This window comes from Hypomesus transpacificus, unplaced genomic scaffold (genome assembly GCF_021917145.1).
Source record: "Hypomesus transpacificus isolate Combined female unplaced genomic scaffold, fHypTra1 scaffold_30, whole genome shotgun sequence".
Taxonomy (NCBI): Eukaryota; Metazoa; Chordata; class Actinopteri; order Osmeriformes; family Osmeridae; genus Hypomesus; species Hypomesus transpacificus.
Window position 1 is genome coordinate 3,176,215 of NW_025813826.1, and position 24,299 is coordinate 3,200,513.

General features: G+C 46.7%; 1 protein-coding gene across 1 annotated transcript in view; it reads right to left on the reverse strand.

The window, feature by feature from the left end:
• LOC124463572 (protein unc-13 homolog B-like) overlaps positions 1–24,299 on the reverse strand; it is a 93,576-nt gene that overhangs the window by 52,403 nt on the left and 16,874 nt on the right. Inside the window, 5 exon segments of the mRNA XM_047015320.1 lie at positions 16,430–16,643; positions 18,585–18,642; positions 18,968–19,041; positions 19,603–19,726; positions 19,933–20,053. Coding sequence (XP_046871276.1) covers positions 16,430–16,643; positions 18,585–18,642; positions 18,968–19,041; positions 19,603–19,726; positions 19,933–20,053 — 591 coding nt within the window.

A 24,299-nucleotide genomic window follows, 5' to 3' on the forward strand; every position in this document is an offset into this window, starting at 1 on the left:
GCTCAGGAGGCTTCTGTGGCCCTGCTTGTCTGGGTCCAGCCATCCTGGGACCTCCCATTCTAGGACCACCCATTCTAGGTCCGGCCATCCTTGGCCCTCCCATTCTTTGACCTGGTGGATGGCCAGAGGGTCTTGCCATGCCTGGTCTGGGCTGATGCTGTGGTGGAGGGGGATATTGGTGGCCCATTGGAGGAACTGGACTTGTTACCTGAGCTTTCTCAGTTTCTGGGGGTTGAATGATTTCAATCTTTTTTTCCTCATTTGTAGATTGTATAGTCTCAGAAATCTTCTCCTCTACAAGAGATGTATCAACCTCCACAGGATTTTCCTGTTCCTCTGAAGCTGTATCTGCCTCCACGGTAGATTTCTCACTTTCTATCACAATCTTCTCTGGTTCTTCTATAGATGCCTCTCTTTCAACCTTTGCTAATTCATGTTCCATTGCTAGATTTTGCAATTGTACATCTTTGTTTAAATTGCCAAAACCTGATTCTGTACTTGAAGTGACTTCTACATCATCTTTAACTATTTCATTAGATTGCTCTGATTTCTCAGCTGTTCCAAAAGCAGGCAAATCAGATTCAACAGCAATCCTCGGAAGTGCCAGATCATCATTCGCTAATTCCACAGTGGTTTTCAAGTTCTCCTCAAATTGCTCTATTGTTTGTGATTCAAGCGGTTTCTCTTCGGCAGACTCTTCTGGTATCTCAGACTTCACAAGCACGGTTGAATCTATTAGTTTTTCAGTGTCCACTGGGGCTAAAGGTTGCTCTGCATCTGCCATAATTTCTGGGAGCTGATCTTCTTTGCATGGAATCTCTACTTCCTGTTGACTTTCCATTGTTGGACCAGCACTCTCTGTCTCTTTAGATGCAATATCAGCAGCAGTAGTCTCTGTAACATTTAGCAAACAGGAATCTTGAGTCTCCTCAAGTTTCTGATCAGCTACTTGGTCACCTTCCAATGACACTACAAGACCTGAATCAGGAGGAATATTTTCCAGGGATTGTCCCTCGATGTGCTTATCTTGTGAAACTGAAGGTTCCTCAATTTTATCTTTGGCTTCAGTGACAGGTGGCTGCTCAATAACAACTTCTTTATCCACACAAGCCACTGCTTCAGGTTTGGGTTCATCAGCTTTCTTCTCATCTCCCATGAATGACATGCTAAGAAGTACAAAGGCACTCGTTTTAGGTTTGTTCTCTTCAGCACTGAGAGAAAACATGGAGGGCACTTTGAATATACTCTCATTCTCCGTTGGTTTAGAAGCCATCGTGGGTGCACCTGCTTGGGCCTGACTGGGTTCTGGCTGTTGAGGTCCACCAAACATGGGAAACATACTTTTTCCAGGCGTCTCTTTGCTAGCGGATGGTGCTGGGCCTCTCTGACCAGTTGGAGGAGGAGCACTAGGACCCCCAAACATGGAAAACAATCCTGATCCAGATGTTTCTTTAGGTGCTGTAGAACCAGGGAGGATGCCACCAAATATAGAAGATCCAGTTGCAGGTGGTCTTTGAGGAGGGGCACCACCAACCTGAGGCCCTCTTGGACCTGCTGGTTGCTGAGGAGTAGGTCCACCAAACATGGAGAACAACCCTTTGCCTGGAGGTTCTTTGGTTGGAGGGCCTCTAGGTGGCATAGAACCCACGGAAGGACCCCTTGGACCCAGTGGTGGCTGAGCAGTAGATCCACCAAACATGGAGAACAAGCCTTTACCAGGAGGCTCTTTAGGAACAGATGCTTGTGGCGTTGGTCCTCTTGGTACAGGGGCACTTGGCCCACTGAACATTGAAAACAAGCCTGCTCCTGGGGTATCTTTGGGAGCAGAGGAGCCGGGGAGAATGCCACCAAGTATTGATGATCCAGTCTGCGAGGGTGTCTGTGGACTTGCAGTCGAGCCACCAAACATTGAAAATAAACCTTTGCCCATTTGTTCTTTAGGGGCTTCAGCTTCTGGTTGAGCAACATCAGGAGCCAAGCTTTCCTCTTTGGGTGGTAAGATCTCTGTAGAGGGAAGCGCATCAGCAGCTACAGTGGGATCTTGTTTCGTTTTAGCCTCTAGTGTTTCTAGAGTTTCTTCTGGCACCTCAAAGATTGGTCGTTCTTCTACAGGAACATCCTGAGGCAGAGGTTCACTTGCTGCCACAGCCTCTGCATCTACATCTGCAACATCTGCCTCTAGTGTTTCTAGAGTTTCTTCTGGCACCTCCAAGATTGGTCGTTCTTCTACAGGAACATCCTGAGGCAGAGGTTCACTTGCTGCCACAGCCTCTGCATCTACATCTGCAACATCTATAGTTTCTGAGGAGGTTGCTTCTACAGTTGAATATTTCGGAGGTTCATCTAATTTCGTAGTGAGCTCCTCTGGCGGTGGGGTAGTGGTCTTCTCTGTGGGGATAATGACTGCCTCTGAGGGGAGAGAGGTGGTCTTGTCTATGGGGATAGTGGGAGTCTCCCCTGACAAAATGGAGGACTCCACTGATGGTAGGGTTGTGCTCTCCTCTGTTGGAGTACTAACTGTCTCTGATGTCATTCTTGTGGTTTCTAGCGGTAGAGGTTTTAACTCCTCTGATACGACAATCGGATCTTTAGATGAAATTTCATTGGTTATGATATCTTGTGGTTTAGCAGATTCTTCAAGTAGTAAAGTGCTAGGTTCCACTGGGTGGACTAATGACTCTTCCGGTGTGATTTCAGGGGTTGTCAAATCCTGTGATTTAATGGATTCATCTAGTGGGGATGTGTTGGGCTCCTCTGATTGGTGAATTGTCTCTTGAATTGTTCTGCTATAGGTCATCTTATCCTGTGGTTGGGCAGACATGTCCTCTGCTTCACAGGGTGTTGATTCTGGACACATAGTGGGTGTCAAGTGTTCCGGAGTAGATACCTCAGGGGAAGTCTGTTCTTCACTAGTGGGCTCATTTGACTCCAGGATATCTTTCCTTTCTATCGTCTCTTCCTCTGGGGTACTGGCAGCTGAGACCCAAATGTGGGGTAATAACCTCCTCTCAGGTGTAAGCTGCCTCACATCTGGCAGTCCATCAAAGGACGCAATCCCTACAGGGAGAGATGACGGAGGAGTTGTTTTCTCTGCGTCTTGAGAAGATATACATTCCACAGTTTGAGTATGTGTAGTAGGTTCAGCGCCTTCTAAGCTTTCCTGTTGAGAGATGCACAATTCGGTAATGTTCACATCCTCTGATGTGACCTCTCTCAGAGCGTGCCCTGTGGACTTGATTGCAGATGTCTCCTCCAACTGGACATCTAAAGATCCGATGAACTGTTCTGAGGGCTCAGAGATTATACCTGTAGGTGGCAATTCAGGGGTTGGAAAAACTGCAAAAGTCTGATCCGTTATAATTGTAGGACTGGCTGCTTGTGTTACATCTGCATGTGATGCTGCATATTGAGAGCTTGTAAGTACAGACATCGAGGTCAATCCTCTAGTTGGTGTCTCACCGGATGGTGAGACAACAGGGGTGGACCTTTCAGATGCCTGAGGACAGGTGTCATTCAGCTTCGAATTTTGATCTGATATTTCAAAGGCTGCTGATTCTATTGGAGTGGTTTCTGCTTGGGACGTCAAGACTGTATCCGATATCGGTCCACTGACTGCAGAACTTACAACACAAACAGACGTATCTTCCGTTAGAGACAGTGCAGAGCTGTCACTGGGTGACTCATGTGAACTTTGCTCTGACAATTTATATACCAAATCTGGAAGAACCTTAACTGGAGGTGACGGGATTTGAGGAGCTGTGACGATTGGTGGTAGGGCATGTTTGATATTTAGACCAACATTGCTTGGTATTGAAGTAGCAGGGACAGATACTGCATGTGCCACAGTTGTGTGGGTAGGAAGCACCTGACACGTGTCCTCCACTGATACTGAAGCAGGTGGCATGACAGACGGATCTCTTTCGGAAGACATATTATCCATAGTTGTGGCAGCTCTTTGTGTTGGCATGATAGGGGGCTGAGAACTTGATTGAACACTGAACATTGAGACCAGATTCTTTACTGATCTATCAGTGGTTGGACAAACTGCAGGTGTTTGTTTAGGAGATTCGCAGGGGCTTGGAGTGGTAACTATCGGACCCAATTCCAGTGATTCTTTTCTTACTGTTGATTTAGGTGTAGGGCTTTCTGATGTGGTGGCTTGAGGGATTGAACCACTAATCACAGTTACCACTCCCTTAGCTAATGAAGTGGTTTGTAACTGGACAGAAACTGGACATGGGCTTGGCCCAGTTTGATGAGAAACCTTAACCGATTTACTCACTGAAGTTGAAGAGGTAGTTACAGTCTTTGTTATCCCTTTTGCACTTTGCACCGGTTGGGAAACATTTGGGGGTCCATAGCTTACTGAAGTAGTTCTGGAGGTAGGCAATGGCTCGCCATAATTTGTTGTTGTTCCATACTCGTACTGGCTTTCCTCATCAAAGCTGTCTACTGTCGGTTGTTTGATTAAAATCTTCGGTCTGGAAGGAATGTTGAATTGTACACTAATGTTTTGGCTTTTCATAGTTGGGACAACTGGCTGAGATGTACTCATGTACACTCTCATGTCAGACTGCTGATGTATCTGCTGTGGGAGCACTCTCTGTGCACCAAGAGGAGGCGGCCGTTGAGGCAGCTTTGGTTGTCTCTTCTCAGTTATACGTAAATCAGTGGCATGCTGATTATCACTTTCTGGTGAGAAACCAAGTGACATAGGTCTTTCCTGTATTGCTTGAGGTACAGTTGACATAGAAATCTCAGTTTGTTGATGAGCAAATGCAACAAGTGAACCTGAATCTCTCATCTGGGAATAACTGTTTTCTGATGGTACCAAGGATTGGATGTTGTGTTGGACGCTTGGAAGAATGGTGAGGGATGGCTCTCTGGGAAGTGATGATTTCTGAGAAGGAGAAACTGAGGCGTCTCGTCTTACCTCATTATCAATTGTTGACGGCATAGATTGATGTTGGGAATCATATTGATTAGACACCGAATTCTGGGTCCCTCGTGGGGAGGACAGATCTTGTACTCCGTGATCTTTCCTTATTATACTTGTGTTCTCTTCCACCTCTAAAGTCAGATCAACAACTCCCTTAAGTGATTTCTTCCCAGATGATTTTTCAACGTACCTTTTCTCAAGCAATTCATTCTTTACCTTGATATTTGTGAAATCCATTGGTTGCCCATCTTGCAATTTAGTGTAGCAACTGGGTGTTTGGGATAATTCTGAACACTGTCTGGCAGAAAAGTCCATAGGCCTACTGTGACATTGGGTTTCCTTGTACTGCTTCCTTGTAACGGAAAATACTCCGTTGCTGTGATGAGTAGAGATCTGCTGATGCAGTGAATCGGTTGTGTGCAGTCCACTCATGGCTGGTCTTTCCTGCCCAATGTTTTTGACAGTGTGAAGTGAATGCATTGTTCTTTCAGGAAACTGTTGCTGAGATGGTGGTTCCACTATCAAAGATACACCGACAGACTCTGTTCTCATGAAACCAGACCTATCTTTTACCAATGACACTGCTCCAGTCCAGGAATGTTCTGGGACAATTTCGGATGGTTTCTGTATTTGTTTTGGAGACATATCTAAAAAGCTTTTGACAGAATTTGCTGGTGCTGAGGCGTTTTGATAAGGCAACATTTGAGCGGGACACTGAGGTGTTTGTTGCCTTGAGACAGAGCTCAACATATTGGATTCACCACAACGTAAACCATGCTGTGTTAGATCCTCAGTTTTACCTTGATGCTGAAGTTGCCTCGTTAGTACTTTGGGAGGAGGAGGTTCTACAATCAAAGACACTCCAGCAGAGTCGTTCAGAGTCATTGAAGTAGCCACTGGCCTTTCTTTCACAAGTGCCACTGCATTTAAATAGTTAGGCTTGACAATCTCTACATTAGGAGTTATCTTTGGAGACATATCTAATGTGCCCTTAACAGAGTTTGCTGGGGCTGAGGCTGTCTGATATGGCTGTACCAAGGATTGCTTTCTGGAATGTACAGAAGAAACTGGTTGGAGTAAAACAGGACTTGAGGCAGCAGTTGCACCTTGAGCCCCAAGTTTAATCTGTTTTTGACCTGATTGTTCTTCAGATCTTGGTTCCTCAACCACTAAGGGAACACCAACAGCGTTGACTCTAGCAAGTGCTCGGGATGATGGTTTGGTTTTCACCATTGATATCCCTCCAGTCTGGTTATACTGTCCTTCCTCAATATTTCTCTCCAATGCTGTTGGGGATGGCTTGGGAGACATATCCAGGGTTGCTTTTACCGCATTTGCTGGAGCCGATGCCTTATGATATGTTTGGTTAGAGGGTGACAAAACTGAATTCTGATTAGAAAGTGAAAATGACCTGCTACGGACACCTGACATCAGAGAAGTTTGTTGCTGTAGAGCTGGTTTTTCTACCCTGTGGGCAACAGACTGGGCATTAGTTATGGCTTGACCAGACACATATTTTTCTTCATTGAGAGTTTCCTGTGATGAAAGTTCCACAACAAATGGAACACCAACAGAGTATTTCCTTGCAAGTTCACGAGCAGATGGCTTGCTCCTCACAAGTGGAATTGCATCCATAGATGTCTCATATGTGTCTTCAGCTGACTTCTCTTGTGATTTGACAAAAGGCTTGGACATATCTAATGTGGCTGTAATTGAGTTAGCTGGTCCGGTCGACTCTTGGGAGGATCGCAGACCTATAGACTGGTTTGAGAGAGATGATTCCTGTGCAAAGACTGCCCTCCTCCTGTCAGTAGGTACATGCTGCCTTATCACAGGACTTACTAACTTGGAACCAGTAGTGGTTTGACTTTGCTTAGGCTGTTGCTGCACAATGACTGCGGAATGTGAAGGTAATGTTTGTGCTCTTTGAATATCTGGAAGTTCTTTTTTTGAGGAAAGATCCAGAGACCCATGACGTTTAGACATTTCCTTCAAGGGATCATAAGTTGAGGCCCTTCTATTTAATAATGACACTGCTTCAGTATCAATATTCTCAGAAGGTTCCTCCGCTATATTGGATTGTTGAGGAGATGGCTTTGGTGACATGTCTATGGCAGCTTTTATTGAGTTGGCAGGTGCAGTGGCTGTCTGATAGGGTTGGGCAGTAGTAGAAATACATCTAATAGACTGGTGTGTAGATGGTTCCTGTGCAACTCCTCTGTTACTATCTGATGGTAATTGTTGCCTCATAATGGGGCTTATCATCTGGGCCTTAGAAGAAGACTGACTTTGCTGTAGTTGTTGCAGCATAATGCCTGGGGAATGAGAAGTTGATGGGTGCTGTCCGGGAATATCTGAGGGTTCTACTTTCGAGGAAAGATCCAGAGACCCGTGACGTTTAGACATTTCCTTCAAAGCATCGTGGGTTGAGGTTCTTCTATTTAATAATGACACTGCCTCCGTATCAAAATTCTCAGAAGGTTCCTCAGCTATATAGGATTGTTGAGGAGATGGCTTTGGTGACATGTCTAAGGCAGCTTTTATTGAGTTGGCAGGTGCAGTGACTGTCTGATAGGGTTGGGCTGAAGTAGAAATACATCTAATAGATTGGTGTGCAGATGGTTCCTGTGCAACTCCTCTGTCTGACGGTATCTGTTGCCTCATAATGGGGCTTACCGTCTGGGCCTTAGGAGAAGACTGACTCTGCTGCAGTTGTTGCAGAGCGATGCCTGGGGAATGAGAAGTTGATGGGTGCTGTCCAGGAATATCGGAAGGTTCTACTTTCGAGGAAAGATCCAGAGACCCGTGACGTTTGGACATTTCCTTCAAAGCATCGTGGGTTGAGGTTCTTCTATTTAATAATGACACTGCTTCAGTATCAATATTCTCAGATGTTACCTCAGCTACATTGGCCTGTTGGGGAGATGGCTTAGGTGACATGTCTAAAGAAGCTTGAATTGAGTTGGTAGGTGCAGTGGCCGCCCGATAGGGTTGGGCAATTGGCAACGTGCGCAAAGGAGATGGTCCTTGTGCAAAGATGCCTCTCTTACTGCCTGACAGTGTCTGTGGCTTCAGACCAGGGCTAACCATCTGGGTGTTAGGAGGAGACTGACTTTGCTGCAGTTGCTGCTGCACAATTGCTGGAGAGTGTGAAGGAGATGATTGCTGATCGGGGATATTTGTGGAAAGATCAAGAGACCCATGAAGCTTAGACATTTCTTTTAAAGCATCACGGGTGGAAGTTTTCCTGTTTAATAAGGACACTGCCTCTGTTGACACTGTGGCTGACTCCTCCTTTGGTTTTGGAGATAATTTCGGAGACATGTCTATTGCACCTCTGATTGAGTTTGCTGGTGCTGAGTCAGAATGGTAAATCTGACAAGATAGAGAGGCTCTTCGGTTCAGGGGTGGTCTCTGGCTGGAAGTGTAACCATACTCAGGTCTTATGTCAGGGCTTGGGGATCTCCTCAGTGAAGGTGAATCTTGCCCGATCCTTATGTCCGGGCAGGAGGATCTCATTGACGAGGATCCATACCCAGCCCTTACTCCAGGACTGAGTGGAGTCATTGATGGGGATTCATTCATGGTCCTTACTTGTGTGCTGGACGATCTTCTCATTAAAGAACTTTCATGTTCCTCTCTGATTATAGGGCTCGATGATATTTTCGATGAAGTAGAGACATCTTCAACATTAATTTCTGGGCTAGGCGATCTTCTCACAGGTGTGTAGTGTGGAACCCTGTTCCACATGGAGGGTTGAGGAGAAACCGTTTTTAGAAGTGGAACACTGGGAACTCTTTGAGAAGGAAGTTCGACCACAGTTTGTTCATATGACCATTCTGTTTCTTCCTCCTCAATCTCTTTTGTCAGATCTACAACAGCAGTTGTTTTTTGATCTGCATACTTCTGTAGATTCTGTTCTTTTTTTTCTTTTATTCTTTTTAATTGATACTTTGTGAAGTCAACAGCTTGCACGTTTTGCTTTTCAGTCTGCGATGCATCCTTCTCCTTAATATTCTCATCTTTTTTACAGACAGTTGGAGAGAAGTCTAAAGCTCGGTTACACAACTGAGGTTCTGCAGTAAGTTTGTAATGTGCTATTCCCTGGTACTTGGGAATCTGAATGGCTCTATTATCAGCCGCATCTTTTGAATGTGATACGGTTGTCTGAGGTGACTTTCCTCCTGTGGGTTGTTGGGGTGATAAAGGGGCTTTGTTTGCCTGCTGAATGGAAGTTGGATCTCTTGACTGGGATGATTGCCTGGTAAGTTGTGTCCTCTGTGGTGAAGACATTGATGGTGCACCTGAGGATGCAGTTGGGAGTGTAGGTAGAATTCGACCAGATGCTGTAACTGCTGATTTTGCATTGTGTTGCCCAGTGGACTGTGTCTCTTTGACTATTTCAGATTTCAAACTTGGAATACCAGAGGGCAGCACACCCTTTGCCTGCTTGTCAATAGAGCTCATCTGCTGAACAGAGGGTGCTGTAGGTGTTCCAGGGATCTTTGCCTCAGGTGAAGCACCTCTTGGTATTGATGAGGGGGTTTCAGGGAGCTTTCTATGTGTGGAAGGTGTGGTAGCCACTGGCAACTTAGAAGAAATTGTTTGCGAAATCGAGTTGGCAATTGAGCTTGCTGTTGTAGTTGTTTTACTTGTATGTGAATCAGGGGACCCACTGACAATTCCTCCAAAACTTGAAAGAACAGAAGAAGTCTTCTGTTTTAGTTGGTCTGCAGCTGTTTTTTCTTCAGCAAGCCCAATCTTTATTTCAGGTATGGGAGAACGTTGATGTGGAGGTAGTTGTGGACCATACGTCCTTGAAGATAACGTGTTGTATGATGGTGCAAGGTCAACATTGATCTTTTGATCTTTCCAATAAGGACCTCCATGACCATCTTTCAGTGCTGTCAAGGTCATATTGGTTGCCACTAATGGCTCTTCTTGATACTCATAACCAGTTTGGTTGGAGTCCATTTTGATTTTTTTCAGCTTGTACACAGAGAAGTCTACAGCCTGTTCTGTTTGAGACACAATGGACTCCTGAAACATCTGGGAGAAGCTTTCCAAGTTCATGTTCATAATCTTGTTGCCTTTTTCAAAAGCTGAGGTGAGATCCACAGGAGCATTTACGAGCTGAGATTCACTCTGATGTTGACCCGGAAACCAGAGACCATCACTTTCATTGAAGAGGGGAATCTTGAAGCCACAAAGTGTGACTTTATCGTTTTCTCTCTGTTTCAGAATGTTTGCTATGTTTTCAGTAATTTGATTTAAAGCCTGTAAATCCTCGGGCGCAGCACATGCATACAAGTGCTGACCAGCTCTGTCAGTCAGAAGAGAGTAAATGAACTCGTCATCTGTATAAACATAGTATCCACAATCCCCTGTCTCGGCTGGCCACCACATTCCTTGATTCAACAAAGAAAGCCATTGCTGGTACCATTCAGAGTCGTCAAACAACGTATCCTCAATCGCATCTCCAGTCATTCCTACAGAGCTACTGAGATCTACGGCACCATGGGTCAAATCAATGGGCCCCTTCTTGAATGCAAGTCTTTTTAAAAAGTCTGTTGCTGTTTTAAGGTCAATCTGTTTCTTTCCGGGTAAGGAATTGCCAAGCCCAGATTTATCCGCAACTTGGCTGAATTCATGGGTGCTGCATTCAGTAAGAGACTGGCACCTGCTGAGCTTGGTCTTTGTCTTTTCTGTTGACAAATTCAAAGCACTGCCTGTTTCAATCCAAGGTTTTTTAATCCCCATCGTATCTTCATTATGGTCTCCCAGATTGTCACAGCTGCTCCAAGGTTTCTTCTCCCTGCAAGTCATGTCAAACAGTACGAGATCCTCCTCCCCTGGTCCAAAAAACCCAGTCTGAGGTTGACGATCCGTTGTATATCTCCAAGGATGTGAGGGTATGTGAAACTGACCGGCATCCATTTCTTTAGGGTTCCAGCAAGATTTGCCACGGTTATCCCAAGATACTCCTCCATTTGTTGCTGGTATGTAGCCCTGGCCTGCGTGGTAGCATTCTTGAACTTGAGGAGTCGCCAGAGCTTCATTCAAGGCATATTCATTGAGCTGCTGCCAAAGGAGAGCCTCAATGAGACACTGATGCTCGTATAGTTCTGGGGGGATAACACCGTGTTCAGCAAAGTTGTATAATAGATCCTGGTAACCATATTCATCCACTGTACCATACAAAAGGCGCTGTATTTCCTCCAGGTAATGCTGCGCTGGATTCTGACCATTTTGAGAATATGGAGGTTCCTGACTAGCATTAACAGTCAAAGTGGTGGTCACACTTCCTGTGCTGGGTGGTAGAGTGGTAGCAGGAATTTCCTCTTTGTTCTTCTTGGGAAGTATTCGATCAAGAAAACCTTTTTCAGTTTCCTTCACAGATGTTGGAATATTGCCCTCACTTGGCCCTGACTTAAATATGGTGGACAGCAAACTAGGTGAACTGGTACTTGTGCTGGCAATTGCTTCATCATGAGTGATGGATTTTTCTTCAGGTTTAGATGTTTGCGCCTCTTCAGTGGCACCAAATAGTCCAGAGAGAAACCCTTTCTGGGCAGGAGGTTTTGTATCTTTTTCCACTCCAGCATCCTGTGACTCTAGTTCTACCTGTTTTGCCCGCTGAATCTGTGGTCTCCCTTGTCCAGGCTTAACAGCAGCGGGACGTGCCTGTTGTGGTTGTTGTTGGTTTTTCTGACTAACGGGAAGTTGACTATTTGACATCTGCTCTTCAGTTGTGGCTGTAAGCTTGTTAAAGAATCCCGATAGCAATCCCCCTGATTCAGCTTGAGGTGGATTTTGGCCAGGCTTGTTAGGAGATGGATTTGTTTGTGTTGGTTGTTGCTGTGGTTCTGTGTCAGATGATGCAAGCTTAAGAAAGCCAGACAGCAAACCACCTGTTTGAGCAGGCTGCTGAGCTGTCCCCTGTGAAGGAGCAGGTTTGCTGGTCTGCTGTTGCTGTTCTTGTGCAGGATGTGACTGGTTAGGGGGAACATTGTCCCCCATCTTGAAAAGGCCAGAAAGAAATCCACCTTGTTGGTTAGATTGAGGAGTTGGTTGACTAGGAGCTTGGCCTTGACCTGGAACATTTGATTGGTTACCCTGTTGAGGTCCAGACTTTGACAGAGGCTGTTGTGGTGGATTGTCAGCAGGTGCCAGTTTGTTGAAAAGTCCTGATAGCAGTCCACCTTGCTGAGGTTCAGGTGCTGAATTGCTAGGCTGAGGAGGGATCTGATTTTGTCTCTGCAAAGGTTGTCTATTGTTATGCTGTGGATGTTGCTGGTTGGGACGATTTGCAGGTGGCTGTTGCTGAGGAGGAGACGGCTGAGCTGCAGAAAATAGCCCAGAAAGAAATCCCCCCTGTTGATTGGTAGGTTGTTGGGGTGCATTTCCTCCTAGTTTAGGTGCTTGTTGCTGGCCTGGTTGACCACCAGGTGGTGGTTGAGGAGCTCCAGTATCTGCAATCTTGTTAAACAATCCAGACAACATACCTCCAGGGCCACTGGGAGGCTGTTGTGGGGGAACCTGGTTCTGCCTCTGTAAGTTTTGCCTGTTAGTCTGCTGCTGATTTGGCTGACTTCCTGGCGGTCCTGGCTGTTGTTGCTGTACTGGAGGTTTTTGAGTGGTATCCACAGCATCTGGAGCTCCTAAGCCAAACAAACCAGAGAGAAAACCACCCTGTGGCTGGGACGGAGTCGGTTGTGGCGGTGGGGGCTTTTGTGTTTGGTTGGTTGCTTGGCTACCTGGTGTTGGTTGCACTGGAGGCGGTGTAGGTTCCACTGCGGTTATCTTGTTGAAGAGCCCAGACATCACCCCACCCGCCTGTGGGGTTTGTTGATTAGGTTGACTGCCAGGGGCACCTTGCTGTTGCTGAGTTGGGGCAGGTTGTGTTGTCTCTGTGAATTTGAGCAGTCCACCCAACAGGCCACCTGACTGAGGTGGTGGTGCTGGCTTCTGGGGTGGGTCTTGCTGCTGGTGATGACCAGGTGGAAGTTGAGCGGTTGAGGGAGGTGTTTCTGTGGATTCCAGCTTAAGTTGTCCTGACGGAAGACCACCTGGCTGACTTTCAGAAGCAGTACTTTGTGTATGCACTTCCTGTTGCTGGCCAGTCTGACCAGTCTGGGATCCTGATGTTGGAGAGGGTTGAGGCCCAGCCACACTATCAGAAGCTAATTTTAAAAATCCGGACAAAAGTCCCCCGGATTGGGTTGGGGGAGCTTGTGAAGCTGCCTGTGTTGGGGCACTCTGACCCTGCCCTGGGGTTTGCTTAGGCTGACTGCCTGGAGGCACTGAATGCGGTGGTGTTGCAGGAGCCGGGGCACCTGTTACATTATCAGCAAATTTCATGAATCCAGAAAGCAATCCTCCTGCCTGAGGTGTACCTTGTTGCCCCTGGTTGGGAGCAGGTTGTGAAGCAGGGGAAAACAAGCCTGAGAACAACCCACCTTGTTGTGGCTGACTCGCACCTGCTTGTACTTTGTTGCCACCAGACACATCTTCAGTTGATGCTAGTTTGAACAGCCCAGAGAACATGCCTTGAGGCTGCGGTTGGGCTTGGGGCTCTGGCTGAGATTTAGGTGTTGCCTTTTCTGGAGGCTGGCCCTCGATTTGATCCTTGGATGTGGAATCCATTTCAAGCTGGGAAGACTTGTCAATCTGAGCCGGTGGATCAGCCAACACATCTCCTGTGCCAGGATCTGTGCCTTCCTGTTTGGCCACATCAGATGATGTAACATTTGTGGCTGGAGGATTTGTTGGTTGTTGAGCTGGCTCTGTCGGTGGCGCCTTGAAAAGGTTAGAAAACCATCCTGTATCCACATTTCCTTTGGGCACATTATCAAGGAGTGCTACGCGGCTTGGAGATGGGGTTCTAGCAGTGGTAGGTGGAGCAGCCTTTTGGTCAGAACTGGGGTCGTCACCGGATGCAAATTTCAGAATCCCTGAGAGCATACCCCCCTCTGCTTTGGGTGGCTGTGGTGCAGAAACATTTTCAGAAGAGAAGAAAGGTAGTTTCAGTTTACTGCCAAGAAATGACTCCTCTGCAGGTTTTTCAGTTTTTTTGTCTTCTGACGACTTAAACATGGAGAACATGGAAGGGGTTGGGGATGTTTCTTCCTGGGAGGCCTTTTCAGGAGGAGCTGTAGAGATGAGGGAAGTAAAGGATTTCTTAAAAGGGCTGAAGAACCCTGAGTCTTCAGCAGTGGCTTCACCTGTTGGCTTTGTGTCCGATTTTGGCTCAACAATTGTTGGTGTCAGCCTTTGCTGAATGTCAAGGATCTCACCAGAGGACTCCGTTTCTGGAAGAAGCTCAACGGATCCACTTCCTGTATCGGGAAGAAGTTCTACTGATCCACTACCCGACCTTTGAGCGGAGCCTGGTCTCTCTGGACTCCTGGATCTGTCTATAGATTCACTGCGTTGTGGAGATGCACTCCTTTGCACTGGTGGCTGGGGGGATGTTTCTCCAGAGGACGGCTTACTGGAGAACAGCCTCATGGGGCTAAGCCTTCCTAACATTGAGTCAACAATAGAGGTAGATTCCTGAGTTTGCTCAGCACTGCCTTGTGTCTCAGACCCTGGTGTTGTGCCCTGGTTACTCTCCTGTGGCTGGATGGGATCTGAGGACTGAAAAGGCAGAAGAGACTGAAGGGAAAATTTATTCTCAGTCGCCGGCTCCTGAGGGGCAGGAGGAACAACTGCCACTGGGGTAGGGCTACCAGCAGATTTGGGGATGAAAGAGAGAAGTTTGGAAATGCCCGACTCTGTCTGAGGGGGTTGGGGGGAGGTGGATGGGGTCGGACCTTCAGGAACTTCAGAGGCGTCTGCGGGCTTGGAACCTGTTAAGGTGCTGAACAAGGAGCTCATGGCATTTTTCACCCCAGCTATGCCCTGCTCTACAGCAGTGTCTTCTTTACTTTCAGGTGGCTTGGCCTCATCACTCTTGGCCTCATCACTCTTGGCCTCATCACTCTTGGCCTCATCACTCTTGGCCTCATCACTCTTGGCCTCATCACTCTTGGCCTCATCACTCTTGGCCTCTTTCATTTTCACAACAGTTGGCAATGCTGGCAGTTTTCTCCTTGGCGACTTCGGTAATGTTTCAAATTTGCTGATTTCATCCTCTTTCTCTGCCAGGTATTCCGATACAGAGTGAACCAAATTCTGAAGTTCATCCATAGTGTCTACGTATTCATCATGCGGTTCATCCACGGGAGACAAAGCCTGATCTTGTCCAGGGCCTGCCCTTCCTTTACTCCAATAGCCTTGTGCTCCGTAAGGCGACACGTACTTGCCCGGGTAGTAGTAACTTTCGTATTCGTACGTGACGTCTCCCTCAATAAAAGTCAAGTCGTCGAGCTCCTCCTCCGACCCAAAGGAGAACTGCATTTCGTCGGATCCAATAGAACCATACTCACTCCTATATCTCCCAGCCTCTTCCCTGGCAGCCTCTGCCTCCTGGTAGGCGGCATAGTTTTCTAGAGTGTCCTCTAAAGCCGTCTTGGCCCACAACCTGGTCTTATACAAAAGACTCTCGTTGTCTCTTTGCTTTTGTATTTGCTTCACAGAAGGAATGATGTCAATTTCAGGTGGCGAGGTCTCATCCTCAAAGCTTCCCGCCTCTTTGTAAACAAGACGCACTTCCCCGCTGCCAAAGCCGCGGCTCTTCCTCCGGGGTCTTCCTGTCTCGTCGAGTTCCTCTGGTCCTTCATCGAGCGACCCCGCGTCACACTCCACTGTCTGGTAGAACCTGCTCCCTTTGGACTCGCTCGGGCTGTTCGATATGCGATAGATGATGCTCTTGTCCTCGTCCTCCCAGGTCTTCTGATCCTGGTCCAGGTAATCGTCCAAGATTCCACCGTCCGGCACTTTGAACTTACTCTCCCAGTCCTCCACGCCCATCCCAGAGTCGACAGGGATAATCTGGATCCCACTCTTCCTGCGAGAACGTCTACCATCAGACAAGAAACATGACAGCAATCACGCAGGAAGGAGTGAAAATGCGAGGAGTGCGGTTGCAAAAGAAAGAAGGAAAACAATAGTTAGCAGTGAATACAAATACTAATCCATGCAACGACAAAATAATGCGTATTTCAAAAGTTAATGAGCTGAATGTGTATGTACTGTAAGTGCATGGTTGCGGTAACAAAACAAGTCTTTGCGTGAATGGTTGTAATGATTGCCATGATGCTGTTTAGGTGTGAAGGGAACGAGAAACAACCCAATCTCTATCATTTAAGAGCATAGGTGACCAAATACAACTTTCAAAGCTCAAGGTTAAATATACAGGTTCAGGTTCAGGCAAGTAAAAAAAAGAAATACTAGCACCTTAAGATATAGTTGAATTCTCAGCCTGTCAACCAGTTTTTACAGTTGAGAAACATAGCATTACGGTTCCACTCTTGTGCTCCATAATTCGATGACTCTGCTACAAACAGCAAATCGATCATGTGTCACCGTTCCAGTGTGTTTGTTTACCTGTGTTCTCTGGGTTCTCTGTAGTCGAGTTCATAGCTCTGCACAGAGTCTGTCTCCCTGGTCAGACTCTGGTGCTGTAGCCTGTGGCCAATGGGGTACTGGTGCAGAGAGGAGTTGGGTTGGGGTGTGGTGTGGTATCGTGGAGGCCGGACGCCAGTCTCACTGCGGTAGTCACTGTCACGATCCTCCACCGCACTGTCGTGGTCATCCAAGGCTGGGAGGAGAGGAAACACAGGATTAAAGGAGGGGAAATACACATATTCACCTTGTTTGATTAAACCAGACAGTTTTATAAAGATCTTGACCCAAACACCAAAACAATCCATAGGACAATCGGTTTTGACAGTTAAGGGTTTTGTTTCCCATCTTCATGAAAAACAGTACCAAACGAACAAAGTGGAGTTCTAAAAGTTCTAGACGATCTATAAATTAATTAACGCAAACCTCCCAATTTCTTCTAAAACCAAAATATTTGAGCATGCTTTTTGATGTTAGATTAGCTGGAGAACTTGTAGCCATATCAGCATAATTTTCCATTTGAGTAACATTGGAGGACCTCTCGTTAAACCATAGGGTTAAGAAAGTAAAGGGAATATTCTAGTAAGTACAGTAAACCTGCAGTCTCATTATCTTAAAATGGCCTAAAGACAATTCACTTTAAAGTACCAGGACTCTGTAGCTCAGCTTTAGACTACAGATAAGGAACCACACAGCAAACTTTCTACCTGAACTTCATAAAACAAGGTGCTCATGTACGAAGAAAACCACCTGTCCATCTGGGATGACAATTGTTTGCTCAAATCATTAATGATGCATCATTACAGAATGTATATGTAAATATATATAATTCAGGAATCATGTGTGTAGCATTCTGAACTATCAGACCAAACAGCACACCCTACTGCTCATATGATGGAATGCATTTGCCTGTTTAAATCCAAATATCCTAACGCAATGTCCCACGATGAAAACGGGAAATTTTCGAATTTGCTGAAATCTACAGTATGTTGGCTCCCTCTAGTGGTTTGCAGCTGGAATAGGATGGACAGAAGTAGGGCAGCTGGATACCCAACAGAATTACTTTAAATACTGGTCAACGATCGTTCTATAAGTAAACAAATGAATTCATGTCTCTTTGTCGTTTGAACATGCTCAGATATAGCACAACACATTCACAGACGTGACATACTTGTGAGTGACAAATCAAGAGGAAAAATGAGGATAAAGGCCCGTCCATGCATTATTAACAGGGGAAGAGACAAGACGGAAACAGAACTTGAGAAACATCAGATTTGAGTTGGGTACATACTCTGTTCGCTCCATCCGAAATAACTCCAGCTGCCTTGACGGCACGGAAGCAAGAGTTCAAATAGCAGAAGCAAGAAGGTGGGCAAGGAAAGTGAAGGGGTGTTTAAACAGTACACCATTTATATCCAAAGGGTATAAACTCTCCTGTTAAAGCCAAATCAAATGTGGAACAATCATGTAACGGCATCCTATTCGGAAAGTATCGCAGGAGGTGATGCGTGGAAGAAATTGAAAAAGGATGATGTGAAATGACACTTAACGGCCGTCCCGGCCAAAACAACAATAAAAAATCATTTGAGAGTAAACGTCCCACATGACAGACACACAATGGTCAAAAGTGGACACAGAGAAAAAGGAGGGATGTATAATGCTGGGAAAAGAACGATTTAAAAGCAATAATGTTGAAATAATAGAACACTCCCATTGTGGAGTACGCACACACGCCTCCCCATTGATATACAATACAACAGTTGAACTTCTGTTGAAAAATGATTTAACAAATACAAAAAATCCATGTTGACAGATTGCAATCAAGGACTCAAACATGCAATGGAAATGCGAGAACAAAGATCACAACCGTGTTTACCTGTCATCTGACTCTCCCTCTACAGCATATCAGCCTCCATATCCCACAAACCTTCTTCACCCACCCTTCACACAACCCAACCGCAAAGCCTCCAATCCCAAACCCTTCTCATCTCTCAACCCTAGAACACAACCCCCATTTTCCAACTCTCCACCCAAGAACATAACCCCCTCCAAACTCTAAACCCTAGAATACAACCCTATCCCAGCTCTGATCCCTGGATCATAACCCTGTCCCAAAACCAGGATTTGTCAGACTTACAGCACTGAGAAGGTGCAGATGCCATTCTCCTTCTCTGAACTTCCTCCTGTAGTGGATACTGGAGAACAAAACAGAGTGACACTGTGATTGTTGTAGTAGCCATTTCACACCACAGGGTGGCAGACACACGTTGGAATGGCATGACTTCATTACATCTCCAGATCAAATCTCCTTCAACTTCACACAAAGAGAGCATGAACTTTTAAGGAGATCCTGAAATAGCATGAGAATATTATTCCGCCGATGGGTTCCAAAATGGAAATAAAATATTAATAAATGACATTCTTCAGGTAGGAAAATGATTAAGTGATTTAGCACCACTGCTTTGTAAAAGCAAGAAGAAATTGGAAAAAAGAATTGCCCCCGAAAACACTTGGACTTGCCTCATCGTGTATCCGCATGGCATTGATGCGCTCCAGCTTACTGGTCCAGTATTGGGCTTCATCATCTGGTATATCTGATGTGGGAGAGAGAAAGGGAGAGAAAGAGAGAGAGAGGAAGAGAGAGAGAGAGAGAGAGAGAGAGGAAGAGAGAGAGAGAGGAAGAGAGAGAGAAAGAGAGAAAGAGAGAGAGAAAGAGAGAGAGAGAGAGAGAGAGAGAGAGAGGAGAGAGAGAGAGAAAGAGAGAAAGAGAGAAAGAGAGAAAGAGAGAGAGAGAGAGAGGCGGGGAGATAAGAAAACAAGAAGGGGATGAAGGCTCTGCCTTCGAATTACAGACAAACTAGCATCCATTTGTGCTGACAGCCCGGCACAGGAACAAACACTGTCACTTTGAACAGACACACTGTTGGTGCACGTCAATGGCTTTGGCCTCGAAGAGTCAGCCAAACAAGGGAGAATCCAATCTTATCTTCATCTTCAGGCTCCGGCTCGTCTGTCAGACAGCTTAGGCCGATAACTTAAAAGTCCACAACGGTGCCACTGAAATGCTAACGTGGTGCTAACATCCAGCCCCTCACAGTACATTTGGTACACAATTCCCATCGAGTCAGACTCCGTGTGCGTTTGAGCGCGCGTACCAAAGGGAAGCTCAAAGCGGGTGTCCAGCAACACTTGGTGAGGCGTGGGGTTTGCGGTGCCATAGATCTCCTCCTCCTTCATCAGAACCTCCGAGTCCAGACATGTCCACTCCCCTGGGCCTTCCTGCATGGAGACGGACACCCGGGGGAGGAGGGGAGGGAGGACAGAGAGGGAGAGGAGAAGGGAACAAGAGAAAAGGAGCAGTGGAAGAAAGGTAGAAACGGGGTTAGATAAATGACACAGACAAAGGTGGAGAGAAAAGGAGAGCCGGGAGAGGGAGGAAGAGAACGGAGGAGAGCATGCTTGCGTGTGAGCGTGCGAGCCTGGACCTCGTCTGATTGGCGAATGGTCTCCAGGGGGATCCACGAGGTCCCAATCATGGTGTCCCAAATGAGACCTTTGTTCCACAGCTCCACGACCAACCCAGATTCCTGATCTCCGCTGATCTCGCTGGAAAACGCACACACACGCACACACACACACACACACGGGTCCAAGCACGCACACAGTTGAAAGTAACATTAGAGGCATTCCACAACACATTCTTCCAAGTTATAATGACAATTCAGCCAGTAAAAGGCTCTCACTGACGGGGAGAATAGGCAACACAGGTGATCGGCGCTGTCACTCTTTCGTTCTCTCGGTCACCCTCTGTCTCTACAGTGCCCCTAATGAATTCCTTCTCCCTTATTAGGCTGGGGAGCGTGCGATGGCTGTGGACCTCACAGAGTGCCGGTCTGAAATTTGCATCCTTAAGCATCTGATCAAATACCAGCAATCATATGAAGCAGGCACTGTGTTGGAGAGGGAGAGAGCTAGGATGGAGATAGAGAGAGGGGGAGGGAGAGAAGGGAGAGAGAGAGAGCTGGGATGGAGATAGAGAAAGAGGGGGAGGGAGAGAGGGGAGAGAGAGCTGGGATGGACGTAGAGGGAGGAGAGAGACAGCGAGCAGGACAGCAGGGAGCGAGAGGGGGGAGGGATGGAGCGAGGGATAGACGGAGCAGATTAAATCGGCACACTTCAATACCTTCAGTCTCGCTGCCTACACACACACACACACACACACACAAGTTGAGGGCCATGCAGGGAAAACAAAACTCTTGCAACTGAACCGAAGTGATGGATGTCAGCATCAATAGGGTTCAGAAAAAAAGTATATCCATCATAATATTGTCTTTTAGAAGTGTCTGGGTGGTTTCTAGGTCTATAAAGCGTACATTTCCGGCCTTCCGGTCGTCTGGGGTAAAGGCATGACACGCCACTTCCTATTTTTGGGGGGCCAAGCTTGTCCTCATATCCTCAGAAACAGGAGGCCTGATAATCTATTGTTAGCTACAGACACGGAAGGTTTGGAACAGCTCTGTCACGATATGAACCTGCCCTCAACCCCAGACCCTTCTCCCCCCCCCCCCCCCCCCCCCCCCCCCCCCCGCCGTAGAACATCTCCTCTACAGCTCAAGCCCACACGAGAAGGAGATATGGAGTGGAAACAAAAGAGCTCCCATGCGTACATAGTGGATGTGCTTGTTTGAAATAGTATGTTAGGATGTACTTCAGCTTATTACCAGTTACGCTGATTGTTTCATGAACACCCCATAGGGAGTCAGGTGGCTGAGCGGATAGTGAATCGGGCTAGTAATCGGAAGGTTGCCGGATCGATTCCCATCCGTGCTGAATTACGTTGTGTCCTTGGGCAAAGCACTTCACCCTCCTTGCCTCGGGGGAGTGTCCCTGTACTTACTGTAAGTCGCTCTGGATAAGAGCGTCTGCAAAATGACTAAATGTAAATAAGACAGGATGCATGCGAGACGGTTAGGCAGCACAAGAGGCTTGTTAACCCAGAGAGCAGCAGGCCCAACACCACACTTATCCCTATCTTGGTAACCACACACACACGCACACACACACCAGTTGTCTTTAGTGTGCGTGCCGTGCCATACGATTCCTGTGGTACCAAAGACTTGGACAACAGTGCAGGTACAGAGGGCAATGCCAACCGTTCAACGATATGACGTAAATGGGCATTTGTAAAGGACAGGACCTATCTTTTGATATTGTGCTGGAACCACAAGAAAAATTGAGTTTGCGTGTGCGTATGTGAGATGGTGTGCCCACCCCTCAAAATGAGGCTGATAAATTGATTTCCAGAACTCCTGTCTGAGGTGCGTCTTCCGGCAGGTGTGTGGCTGACAGCTCTCATAATGACAGACAGCCCAGACACAGGGTGGGTAGGCGGGGGGGCAGACTGCAGACAATGACAGATTGTTCCTAAAGACATTCATTCCTGTCAGGTGACAAACAGTCAATACGAGGGAAGCCTTCCACCTCAGAGAAAACGTAAATAAATAAATTGTGAGACCAGAACGTGTGGTTTCAAATCTTGACAGTAACCCGACTGGCACTGGGCTCATCGATCTTTCACATGACCAAATCGACCTCAAATATAGATATCCTCAAATCGAGGCTGTTGAATCAAAAAGTTGTTTAATGATTCAATATTGACAATTTCTAAAGATGATGTGAGGTTGTAAGAATGATCCAATTGTTTTATGTTGCATAGTAGATACTTTTTTAATACAAGCATGTTGGAAAGATAAATCATGTGATTTATCTCGCGTCATGCTTTCCAGATTGGAAAGCATTTTTGAATTCTTCATTCTTGTTTGTACATGCCACTAAAAACAATATTAAATACAAGATCATTGAGGGATACTGAGTAACTCGTACCAAACAGCATCTGAGCTTGATAGAGATAGCAAAGGGCAGAAGGACAGACCTCAGTTGCTTTTGCATGTCCAACATGTCAAAAAACATGATTAATAGATTTTACTATGAAAATTCGAATTGCACGTGAGATTGTCATTTGATGTCTGTGAAATGGACCTATTTATACTTGTGTCTTGATTTCAGTTGAACAGGCTCAGACAACTGATTGTCTGCTATCCTACCCGTGGGATTAGTGAATGGTTAAGGTTAGGATTAAAGGCCAGGATGAAGTTCCCCTGAGCAGAGTAATATCCACCAGCTAGCGACTCTAGGCTGCTGTCAACCTGTGTGTGACATCACTGCTGTCAACCTGTGTGTCACATCACTGCTGTCACCCCTCTGACACTCATACGGGCATCTGTTGCATCGAAATGCTCCACATCCAGACCAGCTAGGCTGAAACGCATCCCTTATCTGCCTGGACACTCTGCTTGGTTCTTCCCTGTTCCTAAAACAGTATCCTCAAACCATAAGCCAACTAGCTCAGCAACTGCAAAAAAAAAAAGGGGGGGTATTTCTTATCAAATATACCCAGAAATGTTAACTGTAGAAAGTCCTTCCTAAACATTAGAGTTTTGAGTTTAAATGTAAAATGGACTCTCCCCGTGCCTCATGCTGTGAACTCTGACAGACTATAATTAGTGCTGTGATTAATGATCAAGACCACGCCTACAGAGCGAAGCCATGGAGAGCTAAGGCAGAAAACGAGTTTGGCGGAGATGACGGATTTTATATGTCACTAGGAGAATGTGCCAGCGGTTCCTCGTTTGAAAGGATTTCTCATACTTTTGTTCCTCTGCCTCTTTAAGCACTCTGACCCTCTCTCTCTCCCCTCCTGTCAAACTCTCCTTTATCTTTCCTTGCCGTCTCCTCTCTTCTGCACCCCCCCCCACCCCCCCACTCCAGCAGTTTTTTCTGTATTTCCGCTGTCCGTGCCCACAGTCACCCCTATACATCATTCCTTCTGTCCCATGACCATCCTTCAATCACATTCCCATAATGCTTGTCTCTTTCTCTCTTTCTCTCTCTGTCTCTCTCGGTCTCACTTTGACTCCTTTTCCCTCTCCCGCTCTCTGTCTCTCTTGTGTCTCTTTTTGGAGTGTGTGAGTGTGTGTGGGGGTCAGATGGCTGAGCGGTTAGGGAATCGGACTACCAATCAGAAGGTTGTCGGTTTGATTCACGGCCGTGCCAAATTACGTTGTGTCCTTGGGCGAGGCACTTCACCCTACTTACCTCGGGGGAATGTCCCTGTACTTACTGTAAGCCGCTCTGGATAAGAGCGTCTGCTAAATGACTAAATGTAACATAAATGTAAATGCTATGAATGAATACGTTTACATTCATTCATTTCACAAGCGCTTATATAAACAGGGACATGCAGAAGTGCCATTCAGTGAGCCGCAGCAGACCATAAAGGACTGACTAAATGTATTGTGTGTGTGTGTTCAGTAGGAGTTAGTCCATATTGGCCGTGTGGCGGGGCTTCTAATCCCCCAGCCAGGGACACTCCCCCCTGTCCCACAGTCCTCCGCTACGTCACCCAGCGAGGTGGGCAGGCGCGCGCACACACACACCGCCCCTCCTGGCCTCATCCAGCTTAGTATGGCCACACGTCCGCCCTCTCTACAACACACCACTGACCCACTCCGCTTCGACTCCGCTACGGCCGTTCAAACGACCTAGCCTTACCGCGCCAACAATGGGTGTGAAAACGGAAACACAGCAAGAGTATTATTCGGTCGCCCTCCTCTTCCCTTCCGCGCCATTCGGGAACACGGCTTCCAACTGGGACACTCAGTAGGTACAGATTCGACTCTTCCCTCTCCCCTACCCGCCGAGACAAACAGCTGCTAATGAGGCTATTAGCTAATTATCCTATTATCATCCAGCTAGTTCTCTGAGACCCCGGGGCTCCTATCAGTCATGGCTG